Source organism: Lichenostomus cassidix, chromosome 4 (genome assembly GCF_008360975.1).
Source record: "Lichenostomus cassidix isolate B80296 chromosome 4, HeHo_3.0, whole genome shotgun sequence".
In the NCBI taxonomy this organism is placed as follows: domain Eukaryota; kingdom Metazoa; phylum Chordata; class Aves; order Passeriformes; family Meliphagidae; genus Lichenostomus; species Lichenostomus cassidix.
Genome location: NC_139484.1, coordinates 12,710,588 through 12,730,264, shown reverse-complemented (window position 1 = coordinate 12,730,264; position 19,677 = coordinate 12,710,588). Strand labels below are relative to the sequence as shown.

The 19,677-nt window shown below is 41.2% G+C and overlaps 1 protein-coding gene across 3 annotated transcripts in view; it reads right to left on the bottom strand.

Moving 5' to 3' along the window:
- Positions 1 to 19,677, bottom strand: part of EMCN (endomucin) — a 52,757-nt gene that overhangs the window by 12,033 nt on the left and 21,047 nt on the right. For 2 of the 3 annotated variants that reach the window (XM_085057934.1, XM_085057932.1), the window contains 6 exons: positions 15,953 to 16,075; positions 8,882 to 8,914; positions 6,125 to 6,196; positions 4,543 to 4,638; positions 2,848 to 2,872; positions 1,159 to 1,220 (listed from right to left, as the gene is read on the bottom strand). In XM_085057934.1, the coding sequence (XP_084914060.1) occupies positions 1,159 to 1,220; positions 2,848 to 2,872; positions 4,543 to 4,638; positions 6,125 to 6,196; positions 8,882 to 8,914; positions 15,953 to 16,075 (411 nt within the window). Of the gene's footprint in view, positions 173 to 1,158; positions 1,221 to 2,847; positions 2,873 to 4,542; positions 4,639 to 6,124; positions 6,197 to 8,881; positions 8,915 to 15,952; positions 16,076 to 19,677 lie in introns of all 3 variants that reach the window. The other variant, XM_085057933.1, reaches the window with a different exon arrangement.

Genomic DNA, 19,677 nt, shown 5'->3' with positions numbered 1-19,677 from the left:
CTGGGAGTCACAGAGAAGGCTGGAGAGTTCAAACTGTGCCTCTCCAGCAAGCAGAGGATAGTTCAGATCAAGTGATGTATTTCAGAGGGCTTCCCAAGGATTTGGACAAAAGGAGAGAGCAGCTATTGGTCAACTTCAGAAATATCAGTAGGAGAAACAGATAGCCAAAAACCTTAAAAACAAAAAAATAGTTTTATACCTAAAAAGTAGAAAGTAAGAGATAGAAGGACTTCTGCAGAGGAGGTGGGACCTACACAACTGAGAAAGCATTGGATGAAGGTGTGAAGTTTCACCATTACTAGCTCTACCGTGAGACATTTAGGGGTTTTGATTTTATTTGTTTTTTGAGCATCTGGAATCAGATAAGTCAGAATTTTGTTCTGCCTGAGTCTTATTTTGTGCTACTCCATTTTTTTTGCAGAACCTGTAACTGCATCCATCTCTTTGATTTGAGTTTTGCTTTCTTTTGTGCATGTTATCAATAACATTCGTTCCTTTAGGCTTTATTACCACAGATTTTGTAAGAACCTGAAGCACAGGACAGAGGAATTTGCAATGAGAGTAGGATTTTGAATGCAAAGGGTGACTGAGTACAGGGCTGACTGAACACTGCTGACACTGACCCCAACAGAGCTCTGATTACATACAGCACTGACTCCCAAACCTTTGATCCCTGGGATATGAGCTCAGTTGGTTGGAGCATGGTAATAAATAACACCAAGGTTGTGGATTTGATCTTCACATGGGCCATTCACTTAAGTTCACTTGTGGGTCACTTCCAACTCATAATATTCTGTGATTCTGATATTACCAGTCTTCAAACTTTCTTTGTACAGCCAGATCTAGCTGATAGTTTCATGATCACTATTACTCCTGAACATGCCTAGCTATAGACAGCTTACCATCAATGATTAAAAAAAGTATTTTCCTAAACCAGACATACTTCTCACTCTTGAATACTGACAGCACACACAGTACAGCTGAACTGCAGATCTACAGGATGCCAGTCTGAGGATTTGCACTGTAGAGGAATTGTTTGCAGTGACTTCAACCTGACAGGAACTGAATATGGGCTTGTTATTGGAAATGACATCCCAAAAACTGCTCTTCTTTGAGCTCAGAGAGGGAAACAGACATACACACAAAAGAAACACTCACCAGTCTCAGGAGAAGTTGTCTTTACAGAAAGAAGTTTGACTCCTTCTTTATCTGACTGGGCCCTGTTGAAGCCAGAAAACATTTAAGCAGACAGTCAGCACAGACGTTGGTCAGCCAAACAAATCTCTAAGATTATAGTCCAGAAGCAGCACCCACTCCAGTCTACACTGGCAGGTTTAAAATGGGCTTTGCAAGCATGGGGTCATGTGGTGGAAGTATTAGTGGTGGAAAACACCACATACCAACATCTCTGAAAATACCTTTCTCTTAAAATATATAATAAATCAAATCAATTTATAATAAAGAAATCAAGTTTCATGACTCCAGGTTTAATCTAGGACTTCACAGAGAGAGTACATCTGGGGGAAAAGAAAGAGTCATATTTTTTTCTGTCAATACGAAGCTTTTACCCATGTTGAATTGCAAAGAAGGAGCACTTCAGATGTCCAGGGAGTTGGGGCTACCAAGAAAGTCAGCAGCCTAAATGTTGCTTTTGGTCATACAAGTGGCTACTGCCAGGCTCAATGGCCTGAAGTATGTATCTTCTAATGGATCTTTCTCAGTTTCCCTCTCCTCACACTCCTTATGCCACTACTATTTCAACTGAGCCTATGCAAATGGTCTAGTGGAAACTAGATGGGACAGAGGAACAAAATATAATGGGGAACGAGAGAAATATACATATAAAAATAATCCAAAGTAAAAAAGAAACACATTAAAAAGAGAGAAATCATTAACAAAAGAAGGAGGATGGGGAAAGATGTGGGGGAGAGGGTAGGGATCAATGGGGCAAAAAGTGGAAAGAAGGAAGGAAGAGGAAAGGAAGAGGGAAGGAAGAGGGAAGGAAGAGGGAAGGAAGAAGGAAAGAAGAAGGAAGGAGGAAGGAAGAAGGAAGGAAGAAAGAAGAAAGAAGAAAGAAATAAAAAGAAAGAAGAAAAAAGAAAGAAGAAAAAAGAAAAAAGAAAAAAGAAAAAAGAACAAAGAACAAAGAAAAAAGAAAAAAGAAAAAAGAAAGAAGAAAGAAGAAAGAAGGAAGAAGGAAGAAGGAAGAAGAAAAAAGAAAAAAGAAAAAAAAGAAAAAACAAAAAAAAAAAGAAAAAAGAACAAAGAACAAAGAAAAAGAAAAAGAAAAAAAAAAAGAAAAAAGAAAGAAGAAAGAAGAAAGAAGAAAAAAAAAAAAAAAAAAAAAAAGAAAAAGAAAAAGAAAAAAGAAAAAGAAAAAGAAAGAAAAAGGAAAAGGGAAAAGGAAAAGGAAAAAAAAAAAAGAAAAAGAAAAAAGAAAAAAAAAGAAAAAAAAGAAAAAAGAAAAAGAAAAAAGAAAAAGAAAAAGAAAAAAGAAAAAAAAAAAAAAGAAAAAAGAAAAAAGAAAAAAAAAAAAAAAAAAAGAAAAAATACTGGGCCAATGAGTTCTGTGGCACAGCATAAACTGTTTATCAATTTCAAAAGGATCACTTGCCAAACAGTTGAGAGTCACCACATTTCTATCCATGCTGAAACAGCTGCTTATCATGCCTACAGGTCTTAATATACCTGCAAATGCAGCACTTTCAACAGGATATTTCTCTTTGCAGTTGACAACTGATTATTATATTTAACCAGAGAAAGATCAAAGAAAATCATGTGCAGAATCTGCTAAATTTACAAGTGCTGCGTGATAGATCTCAAAGCAATGAAAAGAATTCAACCTACTGTTCAGCGCCATTTTCTTGTCTCTCTGGAAAAAGAAATAAAGTTAATATCATTTTGACTGCTGGAACTCAAACCCCAAGCATTTAGACATGGCTATTGCAGCTGCTGGCTGAAGGCTCAGTTGTAATTTTGCAGTATTGCATTAAGTTCATTAACACAATCAACCAGCTTGAATAGTAATTGCTATTTTTCTGCTCATCTGTGGAAGTGAACTGATGCTGCTCGTACTGATGCTTCTGGAAACCAGGGAGAATGACACGTGACTTGCCCAAGAACACAACAGAAGCATGTTTTTCCCTGCAGCTCCCAAATCCCTGGGTAGCTGGCACAGTGGACATGAACATGGGATGGCTCTCAAGTACACAGCAACTGAGCTAAAAGACACAGGGTGAGGGGACTGAGGGAACAAACTGCCAGGCTGTACCCCTGGCGGGTTTAACCTGGCACGACATCTGAGAACAGAGCTTCTCATCCCCATCGATGAGGAGCAGGTTTGTCTCCAAAACGAATCATGTGCTGAATGTGTTTAATGCTTATGTACAAGTGTGGGCAGATGGATGGGGCCAGGGGGTTAGAGTGGAGACACAGAGCCAACTCCACGGCAGCAAGCACAGGGTTTTCCATCCGCAGGGAAAGCGCACTGGATAGGCCTGGGCAAATCCTACAGGAAGCACCACGGATATCTACTCTATCTTCCAAATGAATTTGCTAATACAGTGCCTGATGACACTTGTGCATAGGGGAGGCTGGTAAGGAAATGTGCTTCGTCTCACATCTTTATCTCTTGACTCTGAATTTTCAGAAATTTCCTAAGTAGGGATCACACTTCCCTGTGTTTATCTGGGTCTGTTTTTCCATGTCATAGGCTAAATTGGTTGTGACACACTGTTTGTCTTGGTTTGCAGCTTCAACACCCTGTTGTGATTTTGTATTTCCAAGGCCTGGTGATTTCACAGTTCTGCACAGGTCTCCTAACTCATGCCAGCTCACAGGAACAGAAAAACCACAGTCCGGATTCAGATCTGGGTTTTCACTTAATGGAGTTTTACGCTTCCTTGTGGCCTACTTGGGCAACCCTGAAACATTTGGCAAATGGAATTTGATGGAACTATAAGCCATTATCTTAAGTATTTAATGGACAGCAGTGAAACAGATACTATCTTTACTCTGTCAAAGTGACTGGTTTTGAAAATACTGTTCGTTCAGGGATTCTGTTCCATGCACATTATAGTGTAACTGGAAAATTTTACTCATGCATCGTGTGCAGGTGTGTGTGTATGTACGTATCAGGTATATCCCAAAAGAAAACACTGATATTTCTTTGCCTGTATCTAGAACAGAGATAAAATAAATTAAGTGCTTTTGTTGAACATCTTCGAATTTAGTTTTCACCATTTCTACCTGATTGATTGTGTTAGCACAGGTGTTTGCCAGCTCTTTGTAGCTGCAAGAGCACGAACAAAAAGATTTACAGCTTTATATATTCTCCAAAAATCATTTTTGTTCACTCTGTTCTTCCTACTGATTTTGAAAATGAAGTGTTAGTTTCCCACTTTAGGCAAAACACTTCAAAATACAAAAAGGTTTCCCATCAGACTACCGCAACAGCTATGGTTAAGGTAATCTAAAAGAGATCTCTTAATAATAAAAAGCACATTGATTCCCCCTTCCCTGTAGAGAAAGCAAACCAAATACCTGGAGTTTTCTTCTGGCACATTTTGTACAAAGCCACCAGTGAGAAGACAGAGAGGGTAATGACTATCAGGGTGATGACAATTGGCAAGATAACATCTGCAAAAGAGAGAAAACATAATTTTGGCTGCTGCCTCTGACTTACATTTCCTCTGTGTGTAGGACACTTGCACACATGAAGGTGAGAGGCACCTCAAGCTCCGCTTCACCAAACATTCCCAGTTTCTCTGGCATGGGGTAACCTGCTGTTCCTGTTATTCTTCCTGCAACCACTGAGCCTCAGGCTCAGATGCTTTGTGGAGGGAAGACTTAGGCGCCTTCCTTCTGCCCTTTTCACTCTTTCCCTGACACTCATGCTGCCCTGTAGAACTGGTTTCACCCATTTTTTAGTAGAAGAGCAAAGTTTCAGCACCTATTCCACTGGGCCCACCATAATTTTGATGAAAATACTCAACATTCAACCCCAGTGTTGATGGCCTCTAAAGGTTTTGTGAGAAAGTCGTGTTCCAGAAATAAATTTTGTCAACATGCAATTTATTTTTTCGTATTTTTTGGTAAAAAAAGACCTGTCTGCAATTCAGCAACTGAAGCAATTATTTTGCTTTTAACATTGCGCACCCAGAAAGATACCAAGGAGTTACATAATTCAGTAACATTCCCCACAGCACTTACAACCAGGGATACAAAATGCAAGATCTCCTGTTAAAATGAGGACATTTCTTTCCTTTTATTATTTCCCACCATCTGCCATTTCCTGACAGGTGTTTCCCAGCCAAGAAGCAAAAAAAGGAAAAAAAATTATGTAATGAAGAGGAGCCTTCCCAGGGAAATATATAAGCCCAGCTTCTCTCTCCCCTTTTTTCTTTTTTCCTGGCAGCAACAGGCCACATTCAAATTTAGCAGGCACTCTCCTGCCTGCTGGCCTAAGCCCTGTGTCAGGGGGAAGACGCACTCAATGGCTCTTGATGCAACTAATATTTAATATTCATATAGATGTGTCTGTGCATCCATGGAACTAGAGGGAGACAGTTTACAGTGGGAAAACATCAAACATATTTTGCTTAGTCAGTACTCTGGGTAGGAAATAGCAAATCTGCAGCAATACTCTTGCCCCAGAGATGCATAAAATTAAAATGAAAGATTAAGTAGCATGCATCACACAAATATCAAGTGCTTAAGGAGTCTGCAGAAGACTGCCTCCTAGACCTTTTCTCCCATGAGTATATGAATAATATATTCATCACAATACATTCATATAATATGTACAACATGTATATAAACAATTTTTTCATATGTTCCCTTGTGCCATCTCTCACAGGGGATACTTTTTTTTACCACTTTGAATCAGACCTTGGAAATAAGTGTGCTGCTCTGCAGTGAGATTGGTGTCAACTTATTGAGGTCTGTTTCTCTTTGAGAGGATTTTTTTAACCAGCATTTAAATTTAGTTTGTAATAAGGCTGAAGTCTGGTAAGGCTAGAAATAAAACTGCCAGTTTTCTTTGTCTGCTACTCCAATCACTCATCAAAAGAAAAACGGATCCACTGAAAACTCAAAAGCTGGACAATTAAGTAAGAATACTCACTAGAATAGCGGACATCACTCCCTGGCTGAGTCTTGTCTCCAGAACTGCTTTTAGGATTTCCAGAAGCTCGATCTGCAACAGAGATATTGCCTTTCAGGTCATCATGTATTACCAGAATTCCCCAAACAGATCTCTCTGAAAAATTACACTCCTAAAACACTTTTGTGTCCTCAGTTCTGGAGCCACTTGGTGCTTTGCCTCTATATTTCTTCTCAATAATACTTGGATAACTTGGCAAGAGGGGTGGAAAAGTTTATCAAGGGTGGCCTAAAAGAAACATACACTTGTATGGAAGCAATCTTGCCTAGGATCATCTGATTGTCCACTTACAGGTTGTGAGCTACAGACTTTTTCACTTTTAGGAGGTTATGGTACTGCTCAACATTAGAAGAGAACTTTTAACAAGTAAATAAACAAGAAAAAGAGTGACCATTAGACCTGTCTCCAAGATGAGAAATACCAAAATATTCACTGCTAATTATTAAACAAAAAAAGGTGCTAATAGTAGATGAAGAAGTCCAAAGAGGTGCAATAGTAGTAGCCAGCATGTTTCTTGAGAGTTGTTATAGAGTAATGTGCATACTCTCTGCCACATTTGGATAGCACAGTGGCTATTGTGAGTCTCTGGGACATTTTTCAGGGCTGGGTTTAAAGGAATGCATTTCTACCTTCAGGTGCCAATCTGAATTTGAGTCAGGTATCAACAACACCAAATATTTATTGCCTTGCTGCATACAGCCTGTGAAAAAACAACCACTGAACTTCCAGAGAGAAAACAGAAAACGCAAACATCATTGTTTCCCTAGGTACACTGTACAGCACACAGGACTGGGTTCCATAGTGGATGGAGGCTTGAGTAGACAAGTGCTCACGGCCACTGAAGGAGCCGACTGGCTGCACAGATGTGATGCAAGGTCAAGCATTTCTACTGCCTGGCTAAATATCTGAAATGGCTCTCAGATAAGGCATCTGGGGAAGGTGATCTCTTAAAAAGGGGTTCCTAGCAGAGGTTCTAGAGGTCCATATATAAGTAGTGAGAACAAGGCAGCAGCCACTGAGGTTTTGTTGCTCAGATACCTCTCATGATCCACACCTGTAGGACTACATGATTTCTCTTCCAAAGAACAGAAGAGGGTTCAAATTGTTAGGTCGAAGCTATGAAATTAATTAAGTCATTAAAACTAATTTCCTATGTCCATTTTGAGGTCTGGAATACAATTTTGTCCTATTAAATCCTTGAAAGACAATTCCCTATTTTTATGGAAGCTTTTGTATATGCAATATTTGTAACTCTAATCCATGGAGTTACAGTAACAAGTAACATTTGTTTGTCCCAACCATGTAGAAATTCCTCTTCCTTGAAAAACGGATTTTAAACTCATGTCCACTCTTAAAAAAATATTTTGGTGCTTATTTTCTTTTCCCCCCCTCACCACTCTTCATTTGTCTGGACACAGACAGAAACCTCGTGGGGAAAAATGATCACTTAGTGCCTGTGTGGTGCCTAAAAATTACAGCCACACCTGAGACATTCTCATTCTATAGCATAGGAAACTATCACTGTCCAAGACTTAATCTCTGAAAAACCATGGTTTCTTTAAAGCAGAAGTCCTCTTTCCCTTGTGCCTGTCTGCTGAGGGGTGATAATGCAAGGATGGAAACTGAGCCATCACCAAGTGACTAAAATAACTCCTATGAATTCTTAATTCCATGTGATTCTTCAGATCTCCCAAGGAAATACTATTGCCCTTTTTGTTACCTTATCTGTTATACTACATGATATACAGGGCAAGCAGGCAATTATCACGCCAATGAGTTACCCTGGATACTGACTGGAAATGTCAACAGAAACAAACTGCACTGAAAAACAGGAGTGTGTATCCCTGCATTTGTGCAGGAGATGTGTGCCTCGCCTCAGGAGAAAAACTGAGGACTGAAATCCACTGGGTTTTTTTTCTGGTTATCTGTTAATTGACCAAGATATGAGTAAGGGAGGAAAGAAAAATCCATAGGTTAGCATTCTAACCTCTTGCAACCATCAATAAGAAATATGACAGCAGAAAAGAAACATTACTGAATAAAATGGAGTAAGGAACTAAAACCTTTAGCTCATTTCCCCACTTCTTTTAATAAAGTTTTTCACAAGTCAGCTCCTCCTGTCTAGTTTCTCTGGCTCTGGAAGGTATTTTCCAGTTATGGAATGATCTGGGATCAGAAAAAAAAACTAATTGGAGAAATACATCCATCATGGTAACAGGAGGGATGAGATTTTGCTGGCAGCAGCAGCAAGAACTGCAGGGACCAGTACAGAAGAGACTGTTTCCTGATAAGCCCAGAGAAAGGAAAATTGGACAATACAGGTTCATTAGCACAGGAAACTTGCCTTACTCAGGGACTTGCTGCTTCTAACTACAGGATGAGGAACAAGAGCCACTGACAAGAACAAGCTCCTTTGTAAACACTCTATTTATAACAGTATCCCATTGCATCATGTAATATGCCAGGCCTGATTTTTTTTGTGGCCCCACCTTTCTTTTTTCCAGTATCAGCTAGTCCAACATGGTATTTAGCTGAAATCACAGCAGTTACTCAGTGCTACAACCTGAACATCACTGTTCCACTTCTCTGTAGTATGCTTCAGGTTCATTGTTCCCCATGATCCTTCTTGCTCCCTGAATATCCCCCTGACTGTCCCTCTCCCACCCCACACCAGCTTTTTTCATCAGGGTGCACAGAGTGCTCTTCTATTGCTCTTACTTGTTAAATTTGTTGCAGAGCTCACAGGAAGGCCTGCAATAAAACAGAAAAAACAGGTTTGTTAGTATCTGGTTTAGATGTCTGGAGTCCTCACATCATGCAAACTGGTAGATGTTTCTCTAGCAACATGCTCAGTAATGCCACAACAAATGCTACCCCAGGACTGACATGCTAACACCACTCCCAAGCCCAGAAAGTCTGGGCTGTAAAAGTCTCCCAACATCCCTTATAGACGGGAGCAGAATCCAAAGCCCAGCCTACGGTAGGTTGTTTCTCTGCTCAAGAGAAGAAAATCCTGAATTAATTGATACATTTCAAAAAAACTTCTCCTTCCAAAACCAAATAAGTGCCTGGGAGTGAATAGCTGGCATTTAACTGACAAGTAAGTCTTTTAATAAAATAAACTAATTGAGATACGTCTTCAAGAGTCACAAAACCCTTTAAAAATAAATCTTTGCTTATTACCTTGGTGCTTTTTCCTGATCCTATGCTTTATAGCTCAAAGCTATAGACTGCCAAGCAGCAGGCATAAAAGGCACTGGTAATGAGGAAGAAATCAACCTTACAGAGCACTGGGCACAATGCTTACTGGCTCACTACTGTCAGCTTACTTACTTACAGCTACTCCACAAGTTTTTGGTGCACAATATGTCTCTTTTGTCAGCATGCTGCTGTTTCTGTGTGTCTAGACTGTAGCAGGCTTGGAAATTAGGGTGGCTGTGAATACCTCATATTTCTAGGCCAGCTGCAGGCAACCATCACTCCCATAGGAATTTTTATTACATTACATTAAATCTCTTCAAGTCAAATGGGAGACAAGCACCTAAATCCTCTGTGTCTGAGAATTTCCACCCGTGTGAACTGGCAGCAAAATATTTATCTGCCTGTCTTTTGCCAGGGACAAGTGACTGACACTCTGCCTACCAGGTAAGACCTTGCACATTGGATTACTGGAGCTGCCAGGGGAAAAAATACCTCAGGCATTATAAATTCTCAGCAGCCACTGATAATTTTGAGCTATAAAGCATAGAATCATTTAGGCTGGAAAAGACCTCCAAAACCATTGAGTCCAAACTTTGACTGATCTCCACTTTGTCAACCAGACCATAGCACTAAGTGTTATATCCAGTTGTTTCTTGGACACCTTTACACATGTTGACTCCACCACCTTCCATCCATTCCAATGCTTGACAACTCCTTTTATGAAGAAATTCCTCCTGACGTTGAATCTGAACCTCCCCTCATACAACTTGAGGCCATTTTCTCTTGTCCTATCACTGGTTGCCTGGGAGAGGAGACCAAAGCCCACCAGACTACAAACTCCTTTCATGCAGGTGTAGAGGGTGTTAAGGTCTCCCCTGATCCTCCTTTTCTCCAGGCTAAGCACCTCCAGCTCCCTCAGCAGCTCCTCACAGGAGTTCCCTCCAGACCCTTCCCCAGCTCCGTTCCCTTCTCTGGACATGCTCTTAGCACCTCAGCGTCATTCTTGAAGTGAGTGGCACAGAACTGAACACAGGACTCAAGGTGCTGTCTCACCAGTGCTGAGTACAGGGGGACAATCCCTGCCCTAGTCCTGCTGGACACACTATTGCCTATCCACGCCAGGATGCCATCGGCCTTCTTGGCCACCTGGGCACACTCTGGCTCATGTTCAGACAGCTGTTGACCATCACAAAATCATAGCATTTGGTCACCTCTTTCTAGGCTAGAGGACACTATAAAAGTCCTCCTCACTGGGTCTGTTCAGAGTTCAGTGCTGCCAGAGCATCTGTGGGGGAGTGGTGCATCTGACCCTGTCCTGGGAGCTCCATAGGAGGATGTGACCCACTGGCACGTCCTCCATGTCCCAGCTGTGTCAGGCTGGGGGATCATAGAGGCAACATCATGAAGGCAGCTGTAACTCCAGGCAGGCATTAAGCCTCTCTCCTGAGTGCCCAGGGTTGCAGTGCTCCTCCAAACCAGGTTCCCCAGCGAGTACAAAGCCACTCATACCCTCACTGCACTTTTTTGCTTTGGACCGATGCTTTGCACAAAGACAACTCCTACCAGTGGAGCTGTAACACACATTATTCTATTGCTGTGAATATACTCTTTGAAAACCACAATGCTGCTCTTGTTTTTCCTTCTCTCTAGACCCAATTAAAACCATGCATCACTTCAGCCACTAGGGTGCAAATAACTACTTTTGCTAATAGTACATGTGACAAAACTTTAACTGCATTTTAATCACAAACATTCACCAAAACGATGTTTAGGTTGAAAAGCTAAGTACTTAAAAGTCAGCAGTAAGAGCTCTTCTTGAGCATACCAAATATTTGTAATGCTAAGTATCCTGAATGTATACAGTTACCTCACCCTGGATTCTTAGAATGCAGAGGAGACTGTTTTCCTAAGCTTTTTGTCATCTCATCAATTCATCTGCAAACAGCAATATCACCTTGCTCAAAGAGGATCTCTGTGATGAATCATTAGGCAATGTTTATAGCATGTTTGGGCAACATTACCAACAAAACCAAGCAAAAGCTTTCAGGAAGTTAATAAATCACTTGTCAAAGGAACAGCACACAGTACAGAATGCAGCAGGGCACATACCTGGCATTAAGGAAACATCCAAATATTATATGATTGCTTATTACCAGAATACTCCCTTTCCTTTAGCTTATAAAGGGTGGGATGCCATGATAAAAATACCATGTGATCACACAGCAGTGGTCAAACAAGCAAACTGTAAAGCCCTGTGTGTGCATATTCTTGGAGAAAGGCAGAAGCCTTTGTCACGTCCTACAAATAGGTCACTTCTCTGTGAAAGTTTGAACCTTGTCTCTCAAGTCTATGGAACTTTCCTCTGAAAGAGCTCCAACACTGTAGTATAATTATACATTTTCCCTTATATTCGCTCTTACAAACAAGGTGAAGCATCTTGGCTCAAACTGAAACAGATAAATAAACAGAAAATGCATATTAAGCCCAAGACTGATTTCCAAGTTCACCTCAAAGACTTGGCAGCTTGTCAAACCTGAATGCAGGGGATATAAGGCTCTGTAAACAGGAAGGACTGGGCAACAGCCTTCAGTACCTGCTGGCACAACCAAAAGCCGTGCAGCTGTCCTGGCCAGACCTTGCCACTCTAATAAACCCAGACAGCAGAAATTCTCCCAGGTGGGAAACATGACAGCAGCCTCCTGCCCTCCCTTTCTGTACCTCTGTTATTTTTTAACAGCTGCACACACCTACACACAATAAAACAACCAGCATCTTTCCAAAAGGTATCTCACCCAGGTTTTGCTAGAGCATAAAAAATTAAATTGGAAAAATCTCATGCCTTCCTCTCTCTCACTGTCTCCAGCATGCAAGCAAGCCACCAGTTCACCCTCTGTTCAGAGATTGCTCAGCCCTGCCATGCAAACAAAGCTGTGCTTATCGGAGTGATTCAGCAGGTGCTTTCAGTTTGCATTTTGTAAATAACCATCCAGTGCCCTTTTTGGTGGGGGCTCACATGCTGCTGTTCTCCAGAAAGAAAAGGACAGAAGGAAAAGCAGCGTTTCACTTGGTAACAGTTTCTGTAGCTGCTTTAGCTGTCTGTACAGAGCTTTCTACATCCTTTGGGGCTGCAAGCAAGATGCTCTGCATAAATAATCTGGGAAGATTTCCAGATTCATCATGAAAAGAGAGGTGTGCAACACTGGCTGTGCTGGGTTCCTCATTGTGTGGTAAGGAGGGCAAGGATAAAAAATTTGGCACATGACCATGGTTTGATTTGAAATTACCTGCCTGAGACAGTTCAGCACTGGTGAGAAGCTTGACAGATGGAGAAAGAGACCAATAACTAAACTCTCCTCACTCTGTTCTCCAACCGCTACCTAAGCAGCCTGGATACCCTGCAGTGTGCTACTTCTGGTTTTTGGAGTGCAGCCACATTCAATCGTGTTCACTGGCAAAACAAATGAATAAATTTGGCTGATTACTCAGAGAGGATACCACAATATAAATCAAAGCAAAATGAAAAACTTGAAAAGCCTTTCTTTTCCTGACCACACCATAGATCTGTAATAGTGCTAAATGAGGCTTTGCTGTTTTCTATCTCCCAGGAACTTCTATTGCTATGTCTCCCTCTTTGTAAAGGAGATGAGGACACGGTGGGTAATTTTTATCTAGTATCACTATCCAGAGTTCCTACAGTTTGTGTACAGAAAGAGTCAAACCCTACTAGTCTTACTCATAAAAATTTTTCTTAGGGAGATGCCTCCTGTGAATCAAGTGAGTAGGATTTATAATTGGAGGAGTGCAACAAAGATATCAATAGATGAAGCAGGTTGATTCATCTGACAGTTTATTATAATAGATCATTTAATCTTACCACCCTGCTGGGTGAACTTAAACTCACACTGCTTTAGAGATTTTTTTGTTGTTTAGATCACAGAATAAAAAGCCACAATACTTGCAATTTCTCAGATGTATTTAGACTCTAATCTCCAATTTTTCATTAATTAAACAAAAGGAGAAAATTAAAAATATTAGCAAGCAAACCTCTGGGGAGGTGGAGAAGGAGTAGGAGGTATATTACACATGACAGCCTAAGCTAAAGAAGTGCATGTGTCAATGGCAGGCACACAGGTTGCTCTCTTTGCTAAAACCAGTCCTTATTGCCTTCCCTAGCCTGGGTGAGCACTGTGCAGCACCTCCTCTGTGGCTGGTGGTTTCAATCTTCGTTAATACAGCAATACTGTTCCCTGATGTTTCTACACGTTCTTTCCCAGGCTCCCCCACTCATTTCAGTCGCTCTCCAGCTCTCTGTAGCACTCCTCCCACACCCTGATCTTTTGATATGGCTGATTGGAAATTTCTCTGCAAAATGTGCTTTCTTCTTTTTCTGCATCAAGAAAGGAAACTTCCACCAAAATGGCATTTGCCAAAAAATGGAAAACGGTCTCAAAACTAAACATATTTAGTGAGCTGAATTATTTTGGTTGGGCATACTGAATAGAAGTGTTCTGGTTTGGATCCATTTCAAGTTAATTTGTCTTCCTCTGAGCTCGCACAAAGAAGCTGTGGCTCAGGTACCTCCAGCTTGCAAGCTATGCTATTCCCCATGGGTTGCAGCCTTGGTGCATACCAGCCTCTGCTCTGGTGAACAAAAGGCATCCAGCCCCTCCATAAGCCCCTGAGTGTGAAATTCCAGAGACCCAGGAATAAATAATCTAATGGCAGTGAGAGAGGTGGCATTTCCTCTAGTCTCAGCACAGGACGAAATGACTAGCTTCACACTTGCATTGCTTTAAAGTTATTAGGGTGCAGCATGCTGCTTCCCCTGGCCCCAAGTAATTTCACATAGGAGAAGAAATCCATTTAGAAGGGACCAAAACATTCTTTTTCTTACAGCCTTTAACATATACAGAGACTAAGGGAGCAAGGGTGGTCTAAGGCACAATCATTTGGGATAAGCTACCTAACAAATCAGGGTGAGTAAGGGGATTTCTTGCATGTACAAGCTTCAAGAAAGAAGCAAGGAACTGGTGCTGTGAGGAGACAGAAAAGCTGATAGTGTGGAAATCCTGATGTGGGCAGAAGTGATTTTGAAATGGCAGTTTTATGGGAATTCAGAGCACTGGCTATGCCAATGATACCTAGACTGACTGCCCCTGGATAGATGTGTTCTGTCTCAGCCAGGCAATTATAGCTCGGGCATCTTGGGTAGTCTCTGAGCTCAAGAAGATTTATTGGTTTTACAGCAAAGTGAGCTGAGCAAGATGATGACTTTTGCAAACAGAACCCAGTAAGGTTGTAAAAATTTCTTGACAGATTTTAAATGTAAAGTGTAATTCTACAAACAGCATAATGGGTAATTCAATACACATGATGCATAGTCAGATATGCATTACAATTTAATTTTAACCTGGAGAATTTACCTGTGTGAGAGACCTTTTAATTAAAAATGCTTTCATTTACTGTTTTATTGCAGTATACCAGTGGTGAGGTTTCCATAATATGTCTGTATTTGCCAAAAGACAAGAAAACTAACAGGAAAGTCACGTAACCACAGGCCACAGTAAATGCATTATGGAGAATGGGCTTATTGAAATTATTGCAAAGAATTCTCTCTGAGTCAGTGGCCTTGAGTTGACTTTAACTTCCTCAAAATGCTTATAAGCTTTTTGCATGTTTCTAAGCATTTCGATGCATTCTGAGCATGATATTGCTCTACTTTGATATCCAATACTATCCTTTATGAGGAAAAATCACAGTACACACATGTTTATCTCCCAAAAACACAATCCAGGGGTTGTAAAAAGAGTCTTGTATCCCTTTGGGGGATGTTAAACATTAATAATAATGATAGAGATATGCAAACAAAGACAGTGTCCTTGTTGGATTAACACACATGTAGCTAAGAGTAAGTACTAAATGAAGTCAAGGCCCAAGAGACCTTAAGAAAACCTGAATAAGTGTTTCTGCAAAACCTAGGAAAGTTAAGCCAGCTAGAAGCATAATAAATGATCCTTCATATGGCCTGGCATCTGCATTCACCACAGTGTTTCTTAGTGAACACATACAACAAAACACACCCAGAAAAAAAAGAAAACTAGACTGGAGTTGGGAGGAATTAGTATATTTTAAACCTTGCATGCCACCATGTTGTACTTCAAACAACATCATTTAATTGGTAATATGCATTAAATTTCTCTCCAGATTTACTAACAACTGCAAAAATTATAGCTGTTTTCTCCTTTTTCTCCTCTGCCTTGCAGCCAGAGAATTTATCTCAACGACCTCCTCTGACAGTCAATGCTACACAATGACCTCAACACAGCATATATGAAGATTACTATTATCACTTGTAATTCATATCCTCCTGTAATGACACCACATATTTCAACTGAATGCTTGGAACTTCACCCATCACTCAACACAACTTCAGGGCTAGATGACATGGACACAGTGTACCCTGCATGAATAAGGAGATGTGGTCCTCATTCCAGAACAATGCACAACAAATGAAGAAAAGACTCAAAATCACTAGCATCCTTTTAACTGCTTGGATAGAGAAAGAAAGTGCATGTTTTCAAGACTCACCTGAGGTTCCAGAGGCAGAAGTGCTTCTTTCTGGAGAGACTGTAGAAGAAAAAGATGACCCCATAGTAGATGAAGCAGCCGAACTCTCATTTTGTGCCAACTGTGTTCCACTTGCTTGCGCAGCTGGAAATGAGACAGATGTTCAGATAAGACCAACCTGTATACAGCATTGTCTTAGACCTTGGGCTATCCCTCAGACAAACACTCTGACCACCACAGGAAATACTTAAGGTAAGAAAGCACTACAGCTTCTGGTAACTGCCTGTCAAGAAACAAACCATCCCTATGGAATTGTTACTACTGGTATAGCTGAGGCATCTTCAAAGCACATTGTAGCAAGAGAAACAGCCTCATATCTGTGCCAGAAGATAACCCATAGCTCTGAACTGGAAGCCTCGCATAGTTAAATGAGGCTTTTGCAACAGCAACATGAGCAGAAGAGAGAAGCTCAACTTACTGCCCTCTCTATTTTCCTTTATTTTAAAGTCAAACAATCAATCAATCAATCAAGTTTCAGTTACAACTGTCACGTAATGTGATATGTAAAAAGTTTAAGGGATTGCAGTTGAGCAAAGAGTTAATTATTTCATTCTGTGCTGCTGAGGCCTAGAAAATAACATATCCTTGGAAATTGATATATGAAAAGTAAATTGTCTTATTTCTGCTCTCACTCAGTCAACAGAAGATCAAGGCTATTGTGTCACAAGATTTGCAGCCTAAGGTGAGGCTCTAATGGTGCAGGGCATCACCTGGGTCCATGGAATTGAAGGTCACTGAATGATGAGAAATAATTTAAACTATTTTAGCATTGCCCATAATTCCTATGTCTATACTCAAACCTCAGCATAACAACAGGCAAGACAGTGCCTACTGAATAAAACATGGAGGCGCCCAAGAGTAACCTTATACATCCTTCCTGATATAAATCAGAGAGGCAACTGAGCTGTAAACTGAGGCACTTTTCAGTGCCTCTTTATATGAATTTCAACACTGGAACTGAAACAACTTTAAGAGATGTTTTAGCAACATCACACACATGCAATGTGTAAATCTTGAGGAATGCTTCATCACATACTTTATCTAGAAACTGATTACCAGTTTGGCCCCTAAAAGAACCTAAAGCTCCCTATTCTACCACCACACACCTTTAACTTGGCCCTTCCCTTCCCCTCTTGATCATTAAGTGCAGTACCTTGGAAAGGCAGGCTTCAAAAATCAATGAGCTAAGAAAGGGGGAGCTGAAGCTACTGAAATCAGGGGATTAATATAACTTTGGAGACTGAGAGAAGCTGGGCAGGCAGGGATGGTGTCTTTCAAGGCTGAGGCAAATGAAAATTATGCAAAACAAGCTTAAGTGTCTAAAACTTTCTTTGGGCTTCTGGTGATGCGATGCAGAATTTCATGTCAGCTTCCTTCAGGAATTTCAGCATTGTACCCCTACAATAGGCAAGTCTAACCTGCAGTAGAGATGAGTGTAAAAAGCCCTTCTACCTCATTTTTTACTGTGGTATAGTTCAAGGATCTGATAACTTTAATAATTCCTGCATTCTCTACATGGAAGCTTTGAATGAATCTTTAAAAGAAAACTGATTCCACATTTGATACTTATTGTGGTGGCTTCAGACTCAAATTTTATACGTTGAATTTTAATCTGAGATCAATTTTTTAAGAAGGAAGAAAACCTAAAATACCTCCCTCTCCCTATAAGATGCACAGGCTTGTAACAGTAACAGCAACCATCTTGTGGCTCCCTTGTCATAGGTTAGTAAAGGATTGCATGGGAAAATGAAAAGCAAGTCAGAATAACAGTAAGCCTTCATGTGCAGAGGCATTCAAACACGAATATGCTTTGTGAACACTGCAAAACAATCAGGTGTGTGGGAGAGAGGGGGAGGGAGGCAACCAGTTGCCCTGTAACCTCATGGAGGGCTGTTTTCCCATGGGGATCACTTGTTCCTATCAGTCCTGGCAGCGGCCCAGCCTCGGGTGCTCCTCTTGTGTTTGGGAGCTGTGAGAACAGATTGTTCTCAGGAACATGGGCTGTGTGCTGGATATGCTTTGGCAGGGGATTGGGAGGGGAGGGATGATGGCATTTCTATTTTATTTTTTTTTAAATTCAGCCTGGGTGAGATTCGTCCAGTGACCCAAGCAGCACCAGGTATGACTTACACCTTTACCTAGGGCTTGGTGTGAAGCTTGTTGCATTTATTTCATCAGACTGCAGAACAGGCTCAGTGCTCCCTGTTTCAAGGGGTGAACTAGATGTGCTATAGGGCGAAAATCTGTGTGCCAGTTTTCACCTCTTCCAAGACAAAAAACCACAACCTGGCAGGAAAGGTTCCCTTAATTCCACTGCAAGATTAAATTTTAGCAACCCAATTCTCTGCTGACTTGTGGCTTTGAAGCAGCTTTTAAGCAGCATCCAAGCCTTACGCCTAATACACAGCACAGGCTCTACCACCAACACATTTAGCAGATGAGACAACTTCTGCACCAAAAGCCTGTGGGAACAGAAGCATCCATACCCAGCCCCTGCTCCTGTACTCAACGGCAGCACTGACAGCACAGAACGCCTGCTAGAAATCTGCCTTTTTGGTAAATCCCGTAACTCATCTCTATGCTATGAGGTTTAATTTGCTCTCAGCGGCAGGAGACAGCACAAGCCCTCGCTGCGGTGCCCGTGCGCCGCGCGGGAGCAGGCGGGGGACTCTGTGCGGGCGCGGTGACTCAGTTCTGCCATCCCCACTGACACATCGCTGCAGTAATTCATCACGCTTCGCCTCAGCCAGCTGCAGCAGAGATTCCTGCCTGCTGCCAGGGGGAGGCCTGGCCTTGCAGAAAAACAGCACGGCAGAGAAGGGCGGCTGCTGCTGTTGCTGCTGCTGCTGCAAAAGCGCTCGCATCATCGCTTAATGGGTTTGTTGTCAACAGCTGATTATGAATAAAAATGGTAAAGCAGTATAGAGTGTAAAATAGCTGTCCAAATGGGGATGATTGCCGCAGCAGTAGAACTCTCTGGTGGTGATGCAGCTCTCCCTGCTGATATTTTGATAAGATAAATGACAGTGCGTTAACACGTATTTGGCAAAGGGATAATCAACAACAGGGAACCTGAAACTGCTCTGCAAAGCTGCTGTCTGAGCTTCAGGAATTTCCTTGCTCTCTGCGCTCTAAAAACCCTTCATTTCTTTAACCAGCTGAAATTCGACACATATCCTCACTTGATCTTAGCATGGTTTTCTACTTAACCTACTTATAATCCGCATATATTTTGGCATTTCCCAATACTACTTTAAATTTTCTTTACAGTAAGCTGTTACCTAGCTAGTTTTGACATTGTAAAATGATTTAAGCAACCCACAAATACTCTGCATATACTCTTTGCACTGCAAAGAGAATCGACATCTGTATGTGTGTTAACACCTTTCTTGACCAATAAATGATTCACGGCAACACTTTTAAGGGGGGAAAATGAACTCCACCCATACCACATTAAAATACCAGCACAAAGGTTTTGTTAGATGGAAGACTAAAGCTTTTCCGTTGACCTTGTATTTTTAGCATTAACACACATATAGGCCTTGCCCCCATAATCAGTAGCATGAAAAGCCATTTGCATTAATGAGTGCATGAAAGCTTTGAAAAATCCCATTGTAGCAATCCCAATGACATTTTTGCCCATTCAGAGGAATGAAAATTGGCTAGGGAGGTAACCAAACAGATCC